The following is a 23,935-nucleotide window of genomic DNA, read 5'->3' as shown; positions in this document are numbered from 1 at the left end:
AAAAAAAAATCTATATATATATATATATATATATATTATATATGGCTTCCAAAAAAAAATAAAACCTACTTTATTTGTTAAGATAATTAGCTTTTAGTTTTAATTAAATTATATATTATTTTTCTTTATCTAGTTATATGTAATTTGCTTATCTAAAATATTTGTTAGTGATCATTAGAATTTATTAGGTATGTAAGTTAACTTTAAAAAAAAAAAAAAAAGCATATTGAATACAAATTCAAATTATGTTATCTTTTATTTTTATTTTTATTTTTCTTTCAAATTTATAGTTGTTTAAGATATTTAACGAACTAATAATTGACCCAAAAAAAAAATTATATACAATCAGGTATTAAAAAAACAGAAAATCAAATATGTTACTAATCATTTGGCATTTATTTATTTTTTTCTTATGGATTTTTTGGGTTATTTTATTTATTTATTTATTTATTTTTTGAATTGGGCTTTTTGCTTATCAATGAACTATGGAAGCTCCTAATAACACAAAGTTATTGATTAATTAAACTAGATTATAACTTTGTCACAATATTAATTTGATGAGTTGGTTGCAGCTTTCTTAGCAAAAAATCAAAACATAAAAACAAAAAGAAAAATAAAGTTGGTAGCTATCTAGTTATAAAATTGATTCTCATCCGATGTTAATGGTGATAGCAATGCTCACAAGAAATTTTTTTTTTTTTTTTTTTTTTTTACTTAATAAAACGTTTGTGCAAGGACCAAGTAAGATTTATTCAAGATTTATATCTGACATAATTACCTTTCAAAATAAAAAATCAAAACGGACAATTTTTTTTTTCTTCAAATAAAAACGCCATATTTTTAACCTTATCAGTAATATATTCTTTAAAACTATAATATAAAAAATCAGGTTATGGCTTTCAAAAATAAAAATAAAAAAAAATAAAAAATGAATCGGATTAAAAAAAATAAAATAAATAAAATATATAGAATCATGTTATGATTTTTAATTTGATTGTTATTTCTGCAAAAGAAAAAAAATATTAAACTTTCTTATAATATTAGTTTGATGAAGTAAGGTAGGCAATGACTAGGAATTGATTATCACCCAATATTAATTGTCATAAAGCAATTCTCAAAATAAAAATTTGAAATAATGAAATGAAATCATATTGATTTTTTTTATCAATTTCCTAAGACCAATCTTATTAGATTTATTAAATATTTGTGCCTTAAAAATATCTTTTTAGGTTAAGACAAAAATTTGTTAATTAAAAGAAATAAACTACTTTGTAAGTATGGCTTTCCCAAAAAAAATAATAATAATAATAAAATAAAAGTAACTTTATAAAATACTTGATTTCTTTTTTTTATCAAATTAAAAAGTTTTTTATTTCTTTTAGGGTTTTAAAAAAAAAAAATTGGTGAACTGAGCTTGTTGCTTATAAAGTTAACTATAAAGTATTAAAGTTAAAGGAAACAAAAAATTGAACACAAATTCAAATTGTCTTGATTTTGTTTTTATTTTTTTTTATTTTTTTCATTTGTTTAAGATGTCTAACAAACTTAAACTACTATAATAAAAACTTTACACAAGAAAAGTATATATAATTAGGTATTAATAAAATAAAATAAAAAAACATGTTACCAAATGGAACTAAGGACACGTTTGGTTTATGGAATATATGATGGAATACAATAAGTTTTTCTAAAATCTTGATATTTCTTTATTTGGTTGGATTTTTGAAATTTGCCTTTTTTATTCCTATAGAATTCTAATTCTTTAAAATAAAAAATTGTCTAATTCTTTAAAATAATATAATGTTATTCCTTCTAAAAAGTTGTATTCCTTAAAATAAAGGAATACAAAATACGCTACTTTATATATATATATATCTATATATTTTTTTTCATACTTTGATTTTTTTTTTTTTTTTTGCATTGTATTATTGTTTTTGCCTTTTTTTTTTAGCCATTTTTTTTTTCTTTTCAATCCAAAATTTTATTCCCTATAATACTATACCTAGAGCACAATTTGCTTCAAAACTATCATTTTTATATTTCTTTCTCAAAGGTGAAGAAGTTTTTCTTAGCAAATCTTCAAAAGTAATATTTTCTTCTAATCTCTTTTATTTATTATTTTCGTCTTTTATTTTTTCTTTTTTCTATTGCGAGATGTTAATAACATGTGACTACTGTGACCTGCATAGTTTACATTATAAAATGTTTGATTTGATTATAAGTTGTCAATCTCTTTCACTATATCGTCCCTTCACAACCTCTTTGTTATCAATGAATCAAAAATTAAGGTATCTAATGTATAGGAAAATTGAAGAAGAAGAAGAAGAAGAAGAAGAAGAAGAAGAAGAAGAAGAAGAAGAAGAAGAAGAAGAAGATGATGAGAAGATCAATTATCTACTAATAAGAAACTTTTAGCAATATCATGTGCTCTGGTGGGTTTTTAGTCTCTCACCAGTACATAAATATTATCTATCCTAATGCATGTATATCTAGTTCTTTGATTTGGAATCGTAAAATTTTCATTTATGAAATTTTCTTATTCCTAATATTGAGTAAATATTCCTTTATTTTATTTTATTTTAAGGAGGGCATAGGAGATATATTAGATATCTAGGATACTGAAAATTGCTTGAACATTATAAAATTATTACCATAAATTTATTTTGATATTTAATATTCTTGCAGCTAATTAAATGCCCAATTGAGTTTAATTGTGAGAAAATTGATAAGAAAAAAAAAAAATCGGTTTCAATATTGATAGTGTGGCTGGAAATGTTGCATACAGTCTCTATTTTTTATCAATTGTTATGTTTTATGGTTAAACATTATATTGAAAAACAAATCTTTGTGAATAACATATGTTAATGATTTTTATTCAAGAAGAAGAGATATTAATAGATTAATATATTAAAGTGATATAACTTGCACTAATCAACTTAGGGTGAATAGACGTGCATTTATGAAATTGTGTGGTATGCTTCAAACAATAAGAGGCTAAAAAGCCACAAAACCCATGCTAGTAGATGAACAAGTTGCAATGCTTTTACATATTTTATCACATCATGCAAAGAATCGAGTCATAAAACACCAATTTAGACATTCGGGAGAAACAATTAGCAGATATTTCAACGTTGTTTTGAATGCTATAATATAACTACAAGCGGAGTTACTTAAGAAACCAGAGCCGGTTCTTTAAAATTCAGTAGATGAAAGGTGGAAATCGTTTAAAGTAATTTTTCATATATATATATATATATATATAGGAAGTTATAACTAGAGAGACTATATATAAATTTTATTGTATTCAATTTTAGGATTGCTTAAGGGCATTAGACGGAACATATATTCAATTCAGGGTGCTTTCAGAAGATCAACCGAGATACCGTAATAGAAAAGGAAAGATAGCTACAAATATGTTAGGAGTTTCCTCACAGGACATGCAATTCATATATGTATTGTCTGGTTGGGAAGGTTCTGCAATAGATGGTAGAGTTCTTTGAGGTACAATAGGTAGAAGAAATGGATTAAAAGTTCTACATGGTAAGGATAGTAAATTCTCTAATAAAGTTTTAATTTATTAATGGTGAACTTTAATTAAGCAACAAAATTCTAAGATATTTTAGTTTAAACTCTCAATCCTACTTCTTTTGAATTGGTATTTATTTGAAATTTAGTTAAGATACTTATGGAATTATTTATTAGGTTATTTTGATTTTTTCTTTTTATGTTGCCTAGGTTATTGTTAAGATGATTAGCAATAATAAGAATTTTCTAATTAAGTATTTATTTCATGTTTTTATTTTTATTTTAATGTTGTTGAAATTGTTTTGGGGGGTTTTTGAACATATAAATTCTTAAATAAATATTATGTAAAAATACTTATTATTCAATTTTGCACCTATGAGGATGTTTACCATTCCATTATTTAACATGTGGAACCAAACAATGGAATTCCTATTCAATGTTATAATATATTATTTCTATTAAACTAAAGAGTAGGAATAGATAATCTATTCCACATTTTTTATTTCTAGTAATTACTAATTCTCAATTATTAGAAATAGTCATTATTTTAACCACGCGTAACTTTTTGTTTATCAGTGGACTATTGAAGCTCATAATAATACAAAGTTATTAATTGAACTAGAATGTAACTTTGATAGAATATTGATTTGATGAAGTTGGTAGCACATTTCTCAGCAAAAAATCAAAACATAAAAACAAAAAATAAAAAAACAAAATACAAAATAAAGCTGACAGGACCCGCCCTAGGAACCTTCTCAGGATCTTTCGGGTGGTCCCGCCTAGTGAAGTCTCACCGGGCAATCCCTAGAGAATATCCAATGGAACCTCACCTTAAAACATGGATAACCGAACTCAAGCATTACTAATAATACCTCATTATGTAAATATAAACCACAACAGCATCAAATATTATAAACGCAGTTCCACAAAATAAATATGAAAACACAGTAATAACCACAATATTTAAAACCATAAATATACTTAAACGTATACAATGTACCATACGATATACCAATCTATAAACCATGGGATACACCCACCTCACGACCTTCAATATACAAAACTTGTCATGGAAATAATAAACGTCGAGACGTATCCAACCTCATGGCCCGTGGTAATAATAAACCGTTGGGTGAAACCAACCTCATGGCACTGTGGCAATAATAAACCGTCGGATAAAACTGACCTCATGGTCCATGGCAATAATAAGCTGTTGGATGAAACCAACCTTATAGCAACGTGACAATAATAAACCATCGGATAACCCTGACCTCACTGTCCGTGGCAATAATAAACCGTTGGGTGAAACCAACCTTACGGCACCGGGGCAATAATAAACCATCGGTTAAACCCGATCTCACAGTCCGTGTCAATAATAAACCGTTGGGTGAAACCAACCTCACGGTACCATGGCAAACCCAGCGCACTGTAATATAATATTGAACCGAAACTTTGGTACTATATGGTACATCAAATAATAATAACTAATACAGTATCCTTAAAACAATCTTATAAAATCATATATACTTTTCCAACAATACTATATCATAATAATACTTTAATATTCAAATTCCACCACTTATTTAAATATTTCAAAATTTTCAAAACATCAGTTCATGCTAAAACTAGAAATACTTCGTGAAATATATTCACCATAAACCAATTTTAAGCACATCAAATTATAAAATATTTGAACATGATTTTCAATCCGCTTTGTCAAATCAATTATTTTATGAAATGATTTAAAACCTCAATTCAATTACCAAGATATTTAAATACTATAAGTCTATTTATGAAATCATTAAAATGGAAAACCGTTTAAACTATTGTCAAACGTCACATAAAATGATAACACATATAAGTAAAATCAAATATTACATATGCATAAACCAAACATTTCAATCAAATGGCATATACATAACATATTCAAAGCACATATATACTATACCATATACCCAAAATGTTTTAAAAATATAATCACTCACAGTACTATAGATGCTCAATCCTGCTTCTCTGTAGGCTTATTTCCAGGCTTAACTCGAGTGCCTGTATTATAATAAAATATATCTCAGGTTCCAGTAACTAAAACAAAGATACTTGTATGACCCAAATATCTTAAACTGATTTATACTATTATATAATTGAGTAAATTGGACACCGAATAGTCCAATTCTACCGCATATCTTTAGAATTCGGTACTCAAAATTGGAGATTTTTACCCGAAGCCTGATATTTTGAAATTTAACCTTCTAATGTTTCCTAATAATATTCATTTTTACTAATCCAACTCCAATTTTGACCAATTTAACCAATTTTGTCTAAATGCAGTCCGAATTTATTCGAAAATTAACTTATTAATCCAAAAATAAAAAAATTAGCAAACGACATCCAAAATTCATAAACTTTATATCCATGGAAAGCCCAAGAGACAAGGAACCCACCAGTATGCTCACCTCGCTCTAAAGATTCCTCTGGTGGCCGAAAAACTCAGTTGAAGCTTCGGCCGAACTTCCTATCATTGTATCTCCCAAACGGTGAGGAATCTGGACAAAAGAACCACGAAAATGAGTTTAGAGCGTTTAAAAATAGTAGAAAATGTTTATGGATTGGCCTTAAATGGCTGAAAAACATAAAAATTTGGTGATCCACCTCGTTGGCCGTCGCCACCTTCTCCGGCCGCTGTTTGCCATGAAATTTCACGGCCAAGCTCACCTCAACGTGGTTTTCCTCCCTGGCTAGAGTGTGTAATAGTTTGGTGGCTGAAATGGGCAAAAACGGTGGGGACCCGGTTCACCGTTAAACGGGTCAAAACGATCCAATTCGGATCCACGGGTCTGGGAGAGAATTTCTCAGGTTTTGGGAATGAAATGGGTATTTTGGAAATTGATTTCTTGTTTGGCATGCTTACCGAGACTTATATAGAGCCTTAGGTCACTAACAGACAAAAACTAGGGACTGGTTTTGACACTGATATAAAACTTATGTTTAAAATTTTTCAGAACCATAATTTTTTATCCGTAACTCGGAATTTGGCGTGCCACTAGTCTATGAACTCGTATCGACAAGATCTATACAATGGTACCTCAGTCAAACCAAAAATGTTGCCCATTGAAAAAGTCAACTTGGACACACATATTGTTCACTTGGTCAAATTTTGTCAAACTTGTTAAAAATTTCTTGTAGCAAGGATAAAGTTTTTAAAACACCAAAATGACCTCTTAAACCACCACCATGTCCTTCCCTCACTAACAATTCCTTAGTGCTACAATTAGGCACACAAAATTTATTTTACCTAAACAAATATCCCTCAAAGATGTAAAATTTATTAAACCCATATTTTGTACAACTAAATATTTCACCAAAGTCACTATCGTGAGCATAAAGTTTTTTCAATTGTTCAAATCCAAGAAATCTAGCATCTAAGGTAGAAAGCAATACATACATTCGGGATAATGCATCGACAACCACATTTTCCTTACCTTTCTTATAGCGGATGACATAAGAAAAAGTCTCAATGAACTCAATCCACTTAGCATGCCATTGGTTAAGCTTCCCTTGGCCTTTGATGTGCTTCAATGATTAATGATCCGTATGAATCACAAACTCCTTTGACATTACGTAATGTTGCCACATCTCCAAAGCCCTCAAGAATGCATACATCTCTTTGTCATAGGTCGGGTACTTCAATGCAGCTCCATTTAGCTTCTCACTAAAGTATGCTATGGGTCTTCTTTTTTGTATTAAAATAGCTCCAATACCTACACCCGAAGCATCACAATTTATTTCAAAAGTTTAAGAAAAATTAGGCAAAACTAGTAAAGGTGCATTAGTTAATTTTTCTTTCAACAAATTAAAAGATTTTTCTTGTGCTTCTTCCCATTTGAATCCAAAATTCTTCTTTACAACTTCGGTCAAAGGTGCTGCGATGGTGCTAAAATCCTTGACAAATTTTCAATAGAAACTAGCCAAACCATGAAAGCTCCTCACTTGGGTAATAGATGTAGATTTTGGCCATTCTTGGAATGCTTTCACCTTGGATTGATCAACTTTAATTCTTGTAGCACTTACAACAAATCCTAGAAAAACCAATTCATCTTTATAAAAACCACACTTTTTGAGGTTAGCAAATAATCTTTCCTTCCTAAGTACTTCTAAAACTAACCTAAGATGTTCTATATGCTCATCTTAATGCCTATTATATACAAGAATATCATCAAAATAAACAACCACAAATTTTTCAATGAATGGACACATGACATGATTCATTAACCTCATAAAAGTGCTAGGTGCATTAGTTAAACCAAAAGGCATTACCGACCACTTATACAAACCATATTTAGTTTTAAATGCGGTTTTCCATTCATCACCCTCTTTCATCTTAATTTGATGATATCCACTCCTAAATCAATTTTAGTAAACATGCATGCACCATAACATATCATCTAACCTAGGAATTGGATGTCTATATTTAATGGTTAGATTATTAATGGCCGTAAAATCTACACACATGCGCCATGAACTATCTTTCTTAGGTACGAACAAAACAAGAATAGAACATGGATTCGTGCTCTCACGAATATAACATTTATTTGATAACTCACTTACCTGCCTTTGTAGCTTCTTTTTTTCCTCGGGATTACTCCTATATATAGATCTATTAGGAATTGCAGCTTCTGGCACAAAATCAATTTGATGTTCATTCTATCAGATAGGTGGTAAACGATTTGGAATTTTGTCCAGAAAGACATTATCAAATTCCTGCAAAAGAGAAGAAATAGAACTTGGCAATTCAAGTTCTTCGAGTTAGCTTGATCATTCAAATAAGCATCTTTATAAATCATGAACAGTAGTGGTTTATCACTCAAAAATTCCTTCTTAACTTCACTCAAGCTAAGATAAAAAAAAATTTCTTTTTCTTTTCTTTTCTCTCCTTTCTTTCCCACTCACGGGTTCCACTTTTCCACTCTCACTCTTGGCTTTTTCAGATTTCCTCTCACTCTCGGCTTTATCTCTTATTTTAACCTCATAGTTGGGATTAGAATACTTACCTTGGATAGCAAGCTCAACTTTGTCTTCATGGATAGGTAGTGAAACTGTGGGTGCCACACTAGACCTCTCCTTAAGCTTTTCGACCTCCCTCCTTTGTTGCATTTAAAGTTGGTCTCTATATACCTCCTTTGAAGTTAATGGCTTCAGCTTAACTTTTTTTTTTTCACTTAAATTTAAAAATAATAGAATTCTCTTTTTCATAGTGTATGGCATCCTTATCAAATAGCCATGACCTTCCTAATAAAATATGACCAGCATGCATGGGAACAACATTCACATATTTATCAATGCTGAATTTTACTTTGGCTTGTTTATTTACTTTCATCTCACCACTATCGTTAAGCCATTTTAATCTATATGGTTTAAGATGTTTAATAGTTGCTAAACCTAATTTATCAATTACCACATTACTAATTACATTAGCACAACTTCTACTATCAACTATCATACTACATATGTTACCTTGAATTTCATATCGAGTGTGGAAGATGTTCTCTCTTTGAATTTGGTCCTCATCTTTGTACAGGGTTAGAACCCTTCTTACCACCAAACTCAATTCAGCCCTTGAAGCCTTGAGTGTTTCGGATTCCCCTTATTCCCATCTCCAATTTCTTCATCAACAAATTCGGTCTCTCCCTCGGATTCCTCACTTTCGAATTCCAAGTCTCCATTATCTTTCAACACCATGCTTCTCTTATTCGGGCATTGACTAGCAATGTGTCCTCGTCCCTGGCACTTAAAACACACAATGTCATGAGTTTTAGAAGGTTTAGAATTAGTTTTACCTTCAATCTTAGATGCTTGGCCATTTTCAGTTTTGGCTTCTTTCTTTGGCCGATTGGTGCTCTCATCACCATGTTTTGGTTTTGGCTTGGTGTCATATGTGGGATTGCTTCTCCAAATACTTGGATTTGTCCTCCCGCTGCTTGAAACACCTCCAAACCACAAGCTTCCACCCCTCTTCTTGAATTGATTTTCAATCTTGATGGCCACATGAAGCATCTCCTACAATTCTACATATTGTTGTAGCTCCACTTGATTGGCTATTTCACGATTCAAACCACCTAAAAACCTCGCCATGGTTGCCTCTCGATCCTCATTCATGCTCAATCTCATCATAAGCATCTCCATCTTCCTTATAGTAATCCTTCATGGTCCTACTTCTTTGAGTTAATGATTGGAGTCTTTGATGCAATAACCTATGGTAATGACTTGGTACAAACCTCTTTCTCATGACTCCTTTCATTTGTCACCAAATAGGAATCAATTCATCTCCAACTCTTCTTCGGATACTTTGCTCATTTGTCCACCATTGGAGTGCATAATGTCCAAACTCCAAAGCAACCAATTTAACTTTCTTAGCCTCAGAATAATTATGACAATTGAAATCCTCCCATTCTAGGTAAGCTTCCAGATCACTCTTTCCTATGAATGGTGGTATATTGACCTTAATATTTCCAAGATCATCATCTTCTTCTCTAGCTGGTCTCCAATGGGTTGGCCTTCCTTGGTAAGCAAAAATATCATCAACCCCCTCTTCAAAATCATCTCCAAAATTACCTCCTTCAAATTTTGATGAGAATATGCCTGTGCCCTCATAATTGACTACCCACTAGAGTGCTGATCCAATACAGATGAAAACCGGGCCAATTGACTACCCACTAGAGCACAAGCCAAGGGGCCAATTGACTACCCACTAGAGCACAAGCCAAGACATTTAAAGTTAACATGGTTGGATTCATATAGGGAGTTATTAACTCTCATAAAGGTTTATCAATATCCAAAGATATAAGACCCATTTTATGCATTCAGTTGGTGAAGGCCGATACAAACTCAGATAGTAGTTTTGGTGTAAATATGGACTTCGGGCAGCATAGAATGGGTTCAACACTTTTTGAACTCAGTTGATATTACTAAGAGTTCATGGAAATAAGTCAAGACAAAAGCAAAAGCAATCAAAGAAGGCATTTACACATAAGAGGAGTTTTTGGCCGAAATTGTTATTTTTGTTGCTGGCTTTACTGTATTTTACTGATTTGGCATTTTCTCTTTATTCCAGTCAAGGGAAATGTATGGGAATTATAATTAATCCTATTTTGCATCCTACACGGGACATTGGATCAGATTTGGAGCCTCTACAAGCTGGATATTAGTCAAAGTTAGCTTAGTAGTCAAACTAGTCAACAAGTTTTCTAATTTGATTTTGACTCTTTATTTTAGAAAACTAGCTTTTATTTTGGTTTTATTTAATTATTTTGCTGGACAAACTAACTTAGGAAATTTATTATTTTATTATTTCAATTGTAAATTAATTAATTTCTAATTCAAAATAAGAGAATTAATTCATACAAATTAGATTAGGAATGGGTGTGAAATTAAGCAATTTCCTAATTTGGTTCTATGTTGGCTGAAAAATTTCCTAATTCTTTTAAGGTCTTATTTTGTTCTTTCAAAGCCTATTTAAAGGCTTATTTTCAATAAGAAATCAACTTAGATATTATTCAGAAAATTATTTGTAAGAAATCATATAAGTCATTCTCTAAACGATTCAAAATATAGTTTTTGCATGGGAGGTCAGATTGTTTCCAAATCTCAATGGTCACCAATGTTTCCTTTGAAGGAGGATCACCATCTGCCTTGGGAACCTCTTCTTTGACTATGTGTGCCAAATTCATGGTTGTCAGAAAGAAAAGCATTTTTTGTTGCTATCTCTTGAAGTTAATACCATTGATGTGAAGTCCCACATCGGTTGAAAATGAGAACGAAGCACGCCTTATAAGGTGGTGTGGATACATTTCCCTTGCAAGGCCTTTTAAAACCTTGAGGGCTGGGTTGTAAGAGGATTCCCCAGGCCCAAAGAGGACAATATCGCATGTGGGTGGTCTGGGCTATCACAATTGAACTTCTCAGGCTTCTCATCAGAAGGATTATTAGAGACATCCATAGGATTTGTCACTATACTTGCTTGTGAATCCGCCATTAATTACTGTCTTTAGATTGTTGGAAAATTCACAAACAATATAAAAACAAAGTATAAATATTTAATAAATATTTAATATGATGCACAATAAAGCAGAAGAGAAGAAATAATAATATACAGGACAATATTTAATATGACGTACAATAAAGAAGAAGAGAAGAAATAATAATATACAACAAAATAAAAAAAAATAAAAAATAGGAAAACCTGTATTAAAGAGTTGATGATAGAGTCTTGCTTGTAGCAATGTCCTAAAGACAGTTTTTCTCCCCTTCTCTATGTTTGAAGTTCTTTAGGAGATTGCCTCCCAAGATTAAACTATTAGATATTTGAAATTGAGCACTCAAACCCAAACCTAATGCCAGAACAAAAATATATTTCCTCTCTAAATTTATTTATTTATTTTTTTTAACGATTGTGAATATATTTAAAAAAAAAAAAAGAATGAAATCTATCCTTTGTTTATAGGATAATTTGTACTCTTTCATGGAACAATACAATTCCATGTAAAAGGTAGAATTTGTAACAGGAAATAACTTCTGTTTTTCCTGAAAACGTCTTTTAACAGATTTCTAAAAAATGAAAATAAAATAATAATTTATTTTAATAAAAATATGTATATATATATATATATGTATATAATAGGTAATCACGTAGGCCCCCGTTGGTAAGCCTATGTTTAAGTTTAATATGTATATGATGGGCAATCAGGTAGGCCCCCACTGGGGAGTCCATGTTCAAGTTTTAACCCACATCACTTATGCTCATAAAGCATAAAATTTTCTCTTAAACTTTCTATGTGGGACTAACTGTTTTTATTTCAAAACACTTATAACTTCAACAAGTGCATCATAGAGTGCATTGAAAACGATTTGTTTAGTCTTGATGCAATCATTGCACATCTACATATCAGGGTTATTATAGTTTTGATGCGCGTTGGCCGCAGGCTGCCACCAACACCTACGGCTTTCACCTTCAGAGCGGCGATCTATGGTGCATGGAACACGAACCTCCTCGTGACACATTTGTCAGTGCTGACAGCTACTCGTTGGCAGAAGGCTCCATGGCAAAAATGGACGGCGGAAAACAAGAAGATGCTTTAAAATCAAAAGGTGGGAGTAGGGATTGAGATTGTCCATGAGAAATGGAAGTCCAATCCTTAGCGTAGCTTCATCTCCAAACTTGTCAGACATGTATAAAGCGACTGTGAGTCCACCGCAAGGAACTTACTTGTACAACAAGTAAGGGTGGTGAGATTGGTTTTAACAATTTAATTTTAGGTGGAAGAAGTAATTTGGAGTTTTTGTCGAGGCTTTGTAGAAAGGTTGAGAGGAAGCCATGGATTTAAGCTTCGATAGAATGGGCTCCATCATCCTCACAATCAATGAAGATGGTTCCTTTGATTCTTCCCGCAAGTGGGTAGAAGCGGGTTAAGGCTTTGGAGAGTGAATCCTTTGGCCTCTGGATTATTTGGTTGGTTGGAAAATCATTGTTCTTAGGATAGAAAAGAAGTAGAGGGATGTAAGTAGATGGAGGAACAAGTTGATCTAAAAGAGAGAGCTCATAGTGTTTAAGGTGGTTGGGAGTTGGAGAAGATGGTTTTATGGTTTTTTCTGCTAATGATCTCAACCTTCATCTCCTCTGCCATTGTGTTATTTCTTGAAGATTTTTTTTAATGTTTTTGATAAAAGGAATCAGGAAGTCTAGCTTTGCAAAAAAGATATATAGGAAGAAAATATAGGGATATATAGGACGAAAATATAGGGATTGATTGGAACTTCAAAGGCACTCGAAATTTTCTCTAATTGGTGCTAGATTTATAGGCGACTTTCTTTTCTGTTCTTTTTATTTTTTTTGGATAAAAACAAATGAATTCATTAAGAAGAAAGCACGTACATCATGCTTTAAACACTTGAGTGAGCATGGTATTTATTTGCTGTGTTATACATGGTTTATATTTATTTGGTGTGACATGGCTTTTATTTGTATACAAATTTTTTTTTTTTTTTTTTTTTAACCTTTTTGTCTACGTATATAACTCATTCTTATTCATATGCCTTTTCAAGAAGAAAAATATATATATATATTATTCATATGCCTTTGAAAAACTTTGCTAGCAACACTCAGAGAAGATTTTCTCCGTCTTTGTACACCCGCAAACACACTTGATGGCTTCTATAGGTGTCATGTGTTTTCCAACTTTTTCCAAAACAATGCACATCTCAAACAAGAATTTGACCTTCTCTTTTAAATTTATTACAATATTACCATTCTATTATTTAAATACATTTAAATACATAACTCTTATTTTACATATGTTTCTTTTCTTTCTTTCTTTTTTTTTTTTTTTTTTTCTAGAATCGAATTTCCTATCTACAACATATCCAAAAATTATAATAAAATTTATACATGTTCATACATAGCTAATCCTATTTTTTTCTATGAAACATAGATAATTAAAATAAAGAAAATATTTTCAATATAATTAAGAAACACTTTAACTTGATATGTGTTTACTTAATTGTATTGCATCACTAGTTTAAAACACATGTAAAAAATAAAAGTTTCTTAATTGTATTAAAAATATTTGCATTATTTAAATATCTATTTTTTATAAAAAAGAAGAAGATTAATTAGCTATGTATAACTATATATCAATTTGTTATTATTTTCGATATATGTTGTGTCACTCTTAGAAACATGTAAAATAAAATAAAAATATATTTTTAAAAAAATTAGGAAAAGAAATATATGTAAGATAAGAGTTTTGCATTAAAATTAAAAGAATAGCAATATTGTAATAAATATATATAAAAAAAGAAAAAAGAAAAAAGAAAGGGTGAAATGAGCAAGTGCATTGTTTTTGGAAATAAGTTGTGTAGAATTGAGCGAGTGTGTTAGCGTTTGTACAAGTGAGTGTCGCTAACAGTCCTCATTCAATTTCACTCTTTTCTATTTTGTCCCCTTTAAAATTACATTCTGTCCCTCTCCTGCTTCGTGCGGTATCTTATGTGAAGATAACATTTCATTATCTATATGTATTCAATTATTAAGAGTTTTGTAAACTCAATGATTTATAATCATTGGTAATATTCATAACATCATACATGTAATAGAATAAAGTATGTAAATTTCATATAAAAAGAATAAAAATATTCTATTTAGATCTATTGGATTTTATATTAATTTTAATTTAATTTTTCAAATTTTAAAATTATAATTAATATCTTTATAGGAAATGTAAATAAATTTATTTTGAGGAGTATGAATAAAATAACAGAGAAAAAATGAATATCTCAATATCTTTGTTTTTTGGGGGGGGATAATATCTTAGATGTCTAGTTATGAGTGAAATATTATACCACAATATCTCAATATCTGTATAGCGATGACATAAAAAATTATTCCTCCTTCTCATGTTATCTCTCTTTTCAGTTTTTCTTTTTCTATTATCTGTATATATTATTTATCATCCCTTTTATATGTAATCAATACTTTATTAATATGATAAAATATTTTAAAACTATAATACATATTTAATTACTAATTTTGATGTAATTTTATATACAAGTATAAATATTTATAATTTATTTTTGTTTCAATGCATAAGTTGCAGTATTTTTTTTTTTTTAGTTTTTAATTACTTTAGATGTTTAAATAGTAAAAGAACTAAAATTGATTTTTTATTTTTATTTTGCATGGAATGTTTTTAATTTTCCTTTTATTTGCAATCAATTAATTATGCATCCAAAGCATTGAAAATCAATTTTTTCCCACAATATTTCTTCTTTTTTTTTTTTTTTTTGGGAAAAATAGCCCTCATTTAATAAATCCTCTAAGTAATTCGACTACCAGGTAACAAAACAAACAAACAAATAAATAAATAAATAAATTTGAATTTTGTATATATGTTTATATTTTTCCACACCATAAGTCAAAATTATCAAGGGATGTTACTATAGTATGGTGCCCCTCGAATTTCTTCCTTTTCTTTTTTTTTTAATTTTTTTTTTATCTACCATTAATATTTAATGGTGCCCCATAGAAAACTTTCGTAGGTCTGCCACTGATCCAGATCCGCTCATGATGAAACATGACAATAAGCAAATCAATGATCACAATTCCTTTTTTTTTTTTTTTTTTTCCCCCCGCTTTGTTCTTCATCTATTCTATTTATTGAGGCTTTTAATATGATTTTGAGAAGATAGACTTTTTAAATAAAGATGATAGATTTTTTAAAATAAATTGCCAAAAAATATAATGGCTTTAAAAGAAAGGAGATTCATGAATTTTTAAAAGAAATATATAAAAGTTAAGTTGCGCTAAAGATTAAATTTATGTATTTATATACTAATAAAGTATCCTTGTTTGGAAGTTTAACTTTAAAAACTAAAATAAGAGAGAAATAATTTTAATCCCATAATGGGTTAGTGACCAGATATCATTAGATCCTTAAAAGCTTAGAACTTAGACGTGGAGAGGATCTAGCCGATATTTTAAAAGAATAACAATATAGTGCATCAGGCTTCGGAAATAGAGATTCAAGTTATATATTTGCACAGATTTTTCTTATTTAAGTTCTGCCACGAACGTCCACAATTATGAGTTAAACTTTTACAGTTGAGTGGTTCTTCAAACATCTTTACTCTCTATATTATATTTTTTTAGTTTGGCAGCAAATATTGGCCAGATAGATAATTAACAATAATATCATACAACAACCACTAAAGTGCAAATATATATATATATATATATATATATATATAATTCTGATCAAAATACAATAATTTTTTGTTTTTTTTTGTTTTTTAATAATACGCCACATAAAATTTTCTAAATATTCAAATTCAAAACTCGAAACAGTTTTTTTTTTTTTTAAGTAATTTTCAATACCATATTGAATTATCATCTCTATGTAAACATCTACTTAAAATGCTATATAATAACATGCATGATTATGGTTCTAATTAAAGCCTAGAAAGGTGGTTACCACCAATTTTAGACATTAACGAAGAACTAGGATTTGAAGGATAAGCAAATGAAAGAAGCTCAGGATCAAGTTCAAATAATACCATATCTTCTTCCCTGAGAGTCACACAAGCTTCTACTCCATCACCATCTCTAGTGCTTGTCAGCAAAATGAAGTTGTTGAGAAAACTTCCACTATCTAAGCTCAACCATATTGGTTTTCCCCAACCAAAATCAGTCTCATAGAAACCAAAACCACACAAACTAGTGCATGTATATAGATTTGTATCTTCTCTAATAGAAATGTCTTTTCTCTCTTTCCATGATTGGAAAATCTCTTCCATCCAATCATCTCCTCCAAGCCTTTTTGCTTCTTTCTTACCAAACTCTTCAATTCCTCTTCTGAATTTAGACACCAAATCTGGAAGCTCTACCATACCTGCCTCTAACTGAATTGAAAAATATTACACAAAGTTTCCAATGGAGTTTTCTGAGAAAGGGGGTTCTACTCGTTCTCTGAAGTTGACAAGTTGGTGCATCACAGAGTGCATTGAAAACCCCTTGTTTAGCCTTGATGCAATCATTGCACATCTCCATATCAGGGCTGTAATAGCTTCGGTTCGTTTCGGCTGTTTCCCCTGCAGCTGGCTGCCATTAATACCGGCGGCTTTGGCCCTCAGATTGGCAATCTTTGACGCCTGGAACATGTACCTCCTCGTGACGCACTTGTCAGCGGTAACAGCCGCTCTTTTGGACTTGTCGGCAGGAAGCTAGATGGCGAAAACCGAAGGTGGAAAACGGGAAGATACTTTAAAATCAAGAGGTGGGAGCAGGGTTTGAGATTGTCCATGAGAAAGGGAAGTCCAATCCTTGATGAATCTACTAAGTGTAGCTCCATCCCCAAATTTGTGGGACATGTACAAAGCTACTGCTAGTCCATCGCAGTCGAAGGAACTTACTTGTACAACAAGTAAAGGTAGTGAGATTGGTTTAAGCAATTCAATTTTAGGTGGAAGAAACGGTTCTGGTAATTTTGAATATTTGTCAAGGTTTTGTAAAAAGGTTGAGAGGAAGCCATGGATTCGAGCTTCGATGAAATGGACTCCATCATCCTCACAATCAATGGATATGTTTCCTTTGATTCTCCCTGCAAGTGGGTAGAAGCGGGTCAAGGTTTTGGAGAGTGAATTCTTTAGCCTCTAGAGTAGTATTTGGTTGGTGGGAAAATCTTTATTCTTGGGATAAAAAAAAACCATAGACATGTAAACAGATTGACGGACAAGTTGATCTAAAAGAGAGAGCTTGTAGTGTTTAAGGTGGTCCGGAGTTGGAGAAGATGGTTTTATGGTTTCTCTGCTAATGATCTCAATCTTCACCTCCTCTGCCATTGTTTTATTTCTTGAAGAATTTTGAATGTTCTTGATAAAAGGAATCAGGAAGGCTAGCTTTGTAGAAAAAAAAAAAAAAAATATATATATATATATATATATATACATAGGAAGAAACTACAGAGATTGATTGGAACTTCAAAGGGGCACTAAATTCTCTCTAATTCGTGGTAGATTTATTGGCAATTTTCTTTGCTTCTGTTATCAAATTTTATTTGGTGTCTTATACATGGTATTTATTTGTATATATAATTCATTCTTTCTTTTTTGTCAACATACATAATTCAATATCATTCACGTGAATTTAAAGTTGGATCCGGATGACAGGCTGACACACATTGGGCCGAGATGGCACGTGCGCCCCCAAATTTTTTCATTTTTAATTTATTTTTTAATCTGTTTACTCCTTTGTGTTTTGTCCCTCTTCTCCTCGTGGTGTATCTTATGTAAGGGTGACATCACATTATCACTATTCATTCAATTATCCGTAATTATTCAAAAAAATTTACATAATATAAAATAAAGCATCTAAATTCTACATAAAGGAATCTTACATGCCCAATTATGGGTGGAGCATGATACTGATGGTCAAATAATGATAGTTATAGATTTTAATGGGTGGAGCATGATACTGATGGTCAAATAATGATAGTTATAGATTTTAATGGTCAAAACTTCAATGAACTATGCCAATACTTTCATATGCATTTTTGAATGTTTTTCTCCTGTCCTCTAGGAAATTATGATATTCTCTGAAAACATTTTTTTTTTGTACTTTTTATAATATTTGTATATACCTTAAAAAGATTTATTAATTTTTAAAATAATTTTCTTATTTTTTAATAATTTCACAATATTTAAAATTTTGTTAATTATGTTTGAACAAATATTAGTATTTCTATTAGAAAAAAATAGCATTAAATTTAGTGTTTGTTTGCAAAGCTTTTTTTTTTCTGGATCAAAAGCTTTATTTGAAGACCAAAAGTTCTTTGTTAAAAAATAAAGATGTTTGGTAAGAGTCAACAAGCATTTATTAAAAAAAAAAAAAAATATTTTAGAGAAACCTAAAGTTTGTGCCTCTCTAAAAAGATTTTTGTTCTTTTTTTTTTTTTGTTTAACTTATGTAGAAATTTAATGAGCATTTAATATAATTTTTTTTATTTATAACCAAACATTTATTAGTTTTTTAATAAAAAAATTTTTTCAAAAAAATCTATTATATAAAGCTTTATAGACTAAAACTATACTTTCATTAGCTATACTAAACAGAGTTTTAATCTAATGTATTAATGATATTAACTTAATGGGAAATAGTTAAATTTAAAGAATAAAACTCAGCCATATAATTCGTAAATGCCACGTCTCAAAAAAATCTTTATAATGATTAGATCATCTCTACTAAATCTTTTTGAATTTTTTTCAAAAAAATTTATTATACAAACTATTATAGGCTATAGTTCTACTTTCATTAGCTATACCAAACAGAACTGTAGTCTAATATATTAATGATATTAACTTAATGGAAATAGTAAAATTTAAAGAATAACACTCAGCCATATAATTTGTAAATGCTACATCTCAAAAAAATCTTTATAATGATTAGATCATCTCTACGGAATCTGTTTATTAGTAGTTTTTTTTTATCACATTAAAAAAGTAAACGGTCAATAAAAGAACATTTCTAATGGATCCTTCTAACTACTCTTTCAAATTGATATGGTAAGACAAAAATGGATACTGATAAAGTAACTCTCTACTACTGTAACCTGAATAAACTATTATGATGTTTTTTTAAAAACACATTTTTCTTTAAAAAGTCAATTTATTCAAAAAAATAATAAAATATATGTAACCAAATAACAACTATAAATAACCATTTACATATTATCATTAAAAAATAATCTTATAATTGATTGTATATTTGTCACACACACACATATATATATATATTGAGTTATATATATATATATTTTTTCATACTTTGGGATATATATTAGACAATTGTAATCCATATGTTATTCATAAAATCGTCCATGGAAATAAATTCAACTTTTTTTTTATTTTTGATATTTTGAGTGGATGATTTGAACCATTTATTAAAAAAATAAATAAAAATGATTTTTACTATTAAGCGCGCTATCCCTATAGAAACATTAAATTCAACTTGAAATTAATAAACAAATTAACAATTAGTTTCCAGCTAGCAGCAGTGCTGTCTCTTTTGATGGAATCTTTTAGCGATTAATTATCAATATTTTTGATATTTGTAGGAAGCCGAATAAGATTTTGATGTTAATGCATTAGCCATCAATATCTAGTGAAGGTAACCCATTCAATATAATATGCAACTCGTTGTTTTAAAGAATTTAATTAAACATAAGCCTGGTTTAAACCCGTTAATAAACAAATATCGAAATATTTAAAATATTCGATATGCGATCATAATTAATCTAATAAAAAAAAGTTTCTTAATTATGCTACGGAAAATAAGTTGTTATGTTTATTCGAGAATAATAAACTTTTATTTACTAGATAATTATGATTGCATATCAAATAGTTTATATATTTTAATTTTTTTTGTCAAGGGGGTTAAAAGCATGTTTATTTAAGTAATATAAGTATATTCTTGTTTGATTTTTATAAGAAAATAAATAGAAACAATATAAATTCTTTTATGCAATTAAAAATATATTTACTCTTTGGATGAATATATATATATATATTTTACAAAGAAACTCAAATCGACACAAGTCACGTGTAAAAATTAATATTTGAAACTTAGCAGAAGTGGAAGTAATTGCTTCAACACAGTTTGGGATGCACCATTATACGGCAATTGAACTTGACGATTTTGAATTTTTATTGGACAAAATTTAAAATGCAGTCCAACAGCCTAACAAAAGAAGAAATCATTCAAAATATATAAAACTATTATATATATGAGTTTAGCTCCAACAAATTTGGGCTTTTTAACAAAAACGGTGTTTTAAAATGATATCAAAATTTTCAATCATGGACGCCATGGCCAACCCAAGCCCTTTCAAGTTTTTTTTTTTTTTGGTTGAAATATCTATATATATCATAAGAAGTTAAGTATAATTTTTATTATGGCCCCCAAAATTGTATCACTTTCCTTTTAACTTATTACTATAAAGTTAACTAAGTTATCAATCAGTTTTTTTTTTTTTTTCTTTTTTAGGAGTTCATAAATTTTTTTTTCCTTGATTTTATAAATTTTTAAATATCTAAGTTGAAGCTAATTCGTTATCAACTTATCAATCAAATTCTTTTTTCCCTTAATTAAGTTCAGCAATCAAATTTTTTCCCTTGATTAAGTTTATATATTTTTAAAAATCTAATATAAGTTATTATTAGTTATTTTATTTATAAAATTTTGCCTTGGTGGTTTTATTGAAAAAAGAAAAATAATAATAAAGTGGTTTATAAAGTGGTGAAACAACTAGCCAGCAACAGCGCTCACATCTTGGTTTCCAACATAGCAGCTCTGAATGATCAAAATTCTTCACTCAATATCAAACTAATCAAATGTGGAGCAAACTCAAATGAGTGTCTCTGAGGATAAGCATGAATGCTAAGGCTCTTGGGAAACAACCAGCCATTGACTAGGCCTACCCCAGTTGCTACCCTGGACGAGGAAGTGCTACAAGCGTAATCAACATGGTTTATGCAGAGGAACAACATATCAGAGCCACATATTGAATAGTGAAAAGTAAGTATCTGATCGGACTGCAACAACTATGCAGTGGGATATTGCCGGAAACGAAGTTTGATAGTTTATTGGATGACGATTCAAGTCCCGAAAGCACTTTTTAAACAATCAAAGAGTTTCTGATAGCAGGAGTCGTATTACCATATTAGGTCTGAATTTCGGATTCTTATTGGATCTCCCTTGACAATGGGCAGTGGTTGTGTATTCTGTCTATAGAGCTTAGAAATTTGTTTTTCAATTTGACAAGTTTTGGTTGTGTTTGATGATTATATTTTCTTCTTGTTTCGCTTTTCCTTACCGATGCTCACATATGAATAACCCTTTAAGTTGTAGACATATTAGTATAACTGTCATGCTATGTGAGCTTTCTGCTGCAATATTTTGTATAAACCTCAAAATACATAATAACAATAAACCAAAAGATGCCAAATTATAAAAGGATGAATTTTTTTTTTTTTTAAAGCCACGAAATAATAATAAGAGAAAGAAAAGTATGAAAGATGGAAAACAAAATAATTTGGAAAAATAGACCTTTAACTTTTTTCATTCTCTCTTTGATTGCAGTTAATCAATGGAAGAAATTTTTTTAAAAAAAGTACAATTATGCACACACATTGGGTTCTTTCACTTTTCCATTACATTGCGCGTTGGTTAAGTTTTGGTAATAAAATGAACATGGACTGCGGTTGTGTTTGATGATTTTTAATTGTTATTTTGATTATCAAAGTAAACAATCACACTTTTTTACATTTTGAAATTGGAATTTTTTTATAAACTCTTTGGGAGGAATCTTTCTCTGTCAAGGAGATGGAATGCATTATATTGTGTAAAAGAAAACACAAGTTCACAGCTAGAACTGAATTACAGTATCTTCTTGCACAAGCAACTCGAAAACAATCCAGTGCTGGGATTGCAGTGAAAAATAAGGAGTCAGGATTGCAATAAAAATGAAATCTGATAGTTTCAAATCCCAAAAGCACTATGAACAAGAAAGCAGTCCATGGTTGAAGGTATCAGTTATCTGAAGAAAAATACTGAAATGGTCATGTAGAGCTAGAATAGTATTTACAACCAAAAAGCTTCCCGAAAGAAAGAAAGAAAAAGAAAAAACCTGCAATATATAGAACCTGGAAACGAAAGATTTATCACAAGTCAGTTAAAATAAGGGAACAGAATGAGTTTCTAACATACCAAAAGCAGAGAATGAGAGTATCACATTTACATTTTTGAGTTTGTAAAAAAAATTACATTTACATGTGATTTTTCCCTGTTTGTTTTTCGCGTGCATTTTGTTTACATCTCTTTATAACTAATTCATGGTCATTCATGAGTTTGCACAATATTTACTAAAAGCAAAAGAGAAAAAACAAACAGGGAAATGAAGTACCTGTTTATATGTGAGAGATTGTAGAAATTAATGAAGTACCTGAATTTAGTAATTTTAGAAAATGCGGAAATGATCAATCTTGTGTGATGAATGTGATGGATGGTGGGCCAATCTTCCCCTACCCTTTTCTGACGTTGTGGCTTTAGCAAATGCCATCTCCAGATACTGGGAAATAGATTTTGGCAGCCTTTCTTCTGGCTAGCATTGGAGGTCTAGGCATTCATGAAATGGTCAATATTTTTTTGAGAGACTTAGCAAAGACTTGGAAAGATCTTAGCAAGTAGGATCTTAGTGGATCCTAGGGACTTACCAGTCATAATCATGAAAGGAGGGTTTGTCAAATTCTTGTTGGAATCACCGATAATGGTGGTTAAACAACCGGCCAGCATTATTTTTCAAAATGCCGAATAGTTAAAAAACCAAAAGATGACCAAAAATTTAATAATAATGAGAAGAAGAAATAAAAGCATGAAGGATGGAAAACAATGTTTGTTGGACCCTTAGTCTTTTCACTTTTTTCCTTTCGTCTCTTTCATTGCTATTAATTTATGGGAGAAAATCAAAAGTAATGAACAGAATTCAATAGAATTATTCATAGATGTATAAATAGATTATGGATACAAAAGTGATTATTGTCCAAGTTTTGGGAATAAAACGAACATATATAGCAAAAAAGAAAAATCTGGTTTAGAGTTTTAACGCCAGCCTTTGGATTCAATTCAATATACTACATGAAGTAGAATATGTGATTAATTTCATTAGTAATCTATTGGGGATTGTAGGATTCGAATTCTTAATCTTTGTAGGAGGAAATAGTAGCTATGCCACTTAACTCTATTGGCTCCCAATCATCTTCACCTTTTAATTCCATGCTTCACACTTTGTCACGACTAAGCAACTCACTAGCC

General features: G+C 30.1%; 1 protein-coding gene across 1 annotated transcript; it reads right to left on the bottom strand.

The window, feature by feature from the left end:
- Positions 1 to 16,521: 16,521 nt before the first annotated feature.
- On the bottom strand, positions 16,522 to 17,910 carry LOC132799182 (BAHD acyltransferase BIA1-like). The gene is made up of 3 exons (XM_060815032.1): positions 17,776 to 17,910; positions 17,065 to 17,292; positions 16,522 to 16,971 (listed from the first exon to the last, which is right to left on the bottom strand). Exons 1-3 carry the CDS (start codon positions 17,908 to 17,910, stop codon positions 16,522 to 16,524), a joined length of 813 nt encoding a protein of 270 aa, XP_060671015.1.
- Positions 17,911 to 23,935: the final 6,025 nt, after the last annotated feature.

This window comes from Ziziphus jujuba, chromosome 2, assembly GCF_031755915.1.
Source record: "Ziziphus jujuba cultivar Dongzao chromosome 2, ASM3175591v1".
Taxonomy (NCBI): Eukaryota; Viridiplantae; Streptophyta; class Magnoliopsida; order Rosales; family Rhamnaceae; genus Ziziphus; species Ziziphus jujuba.
The sequence above is the reverse complement of the archived record's forward strand: the minus strand, read 5'-3'. Positions and strand labels throughout refer to the sequence as shown.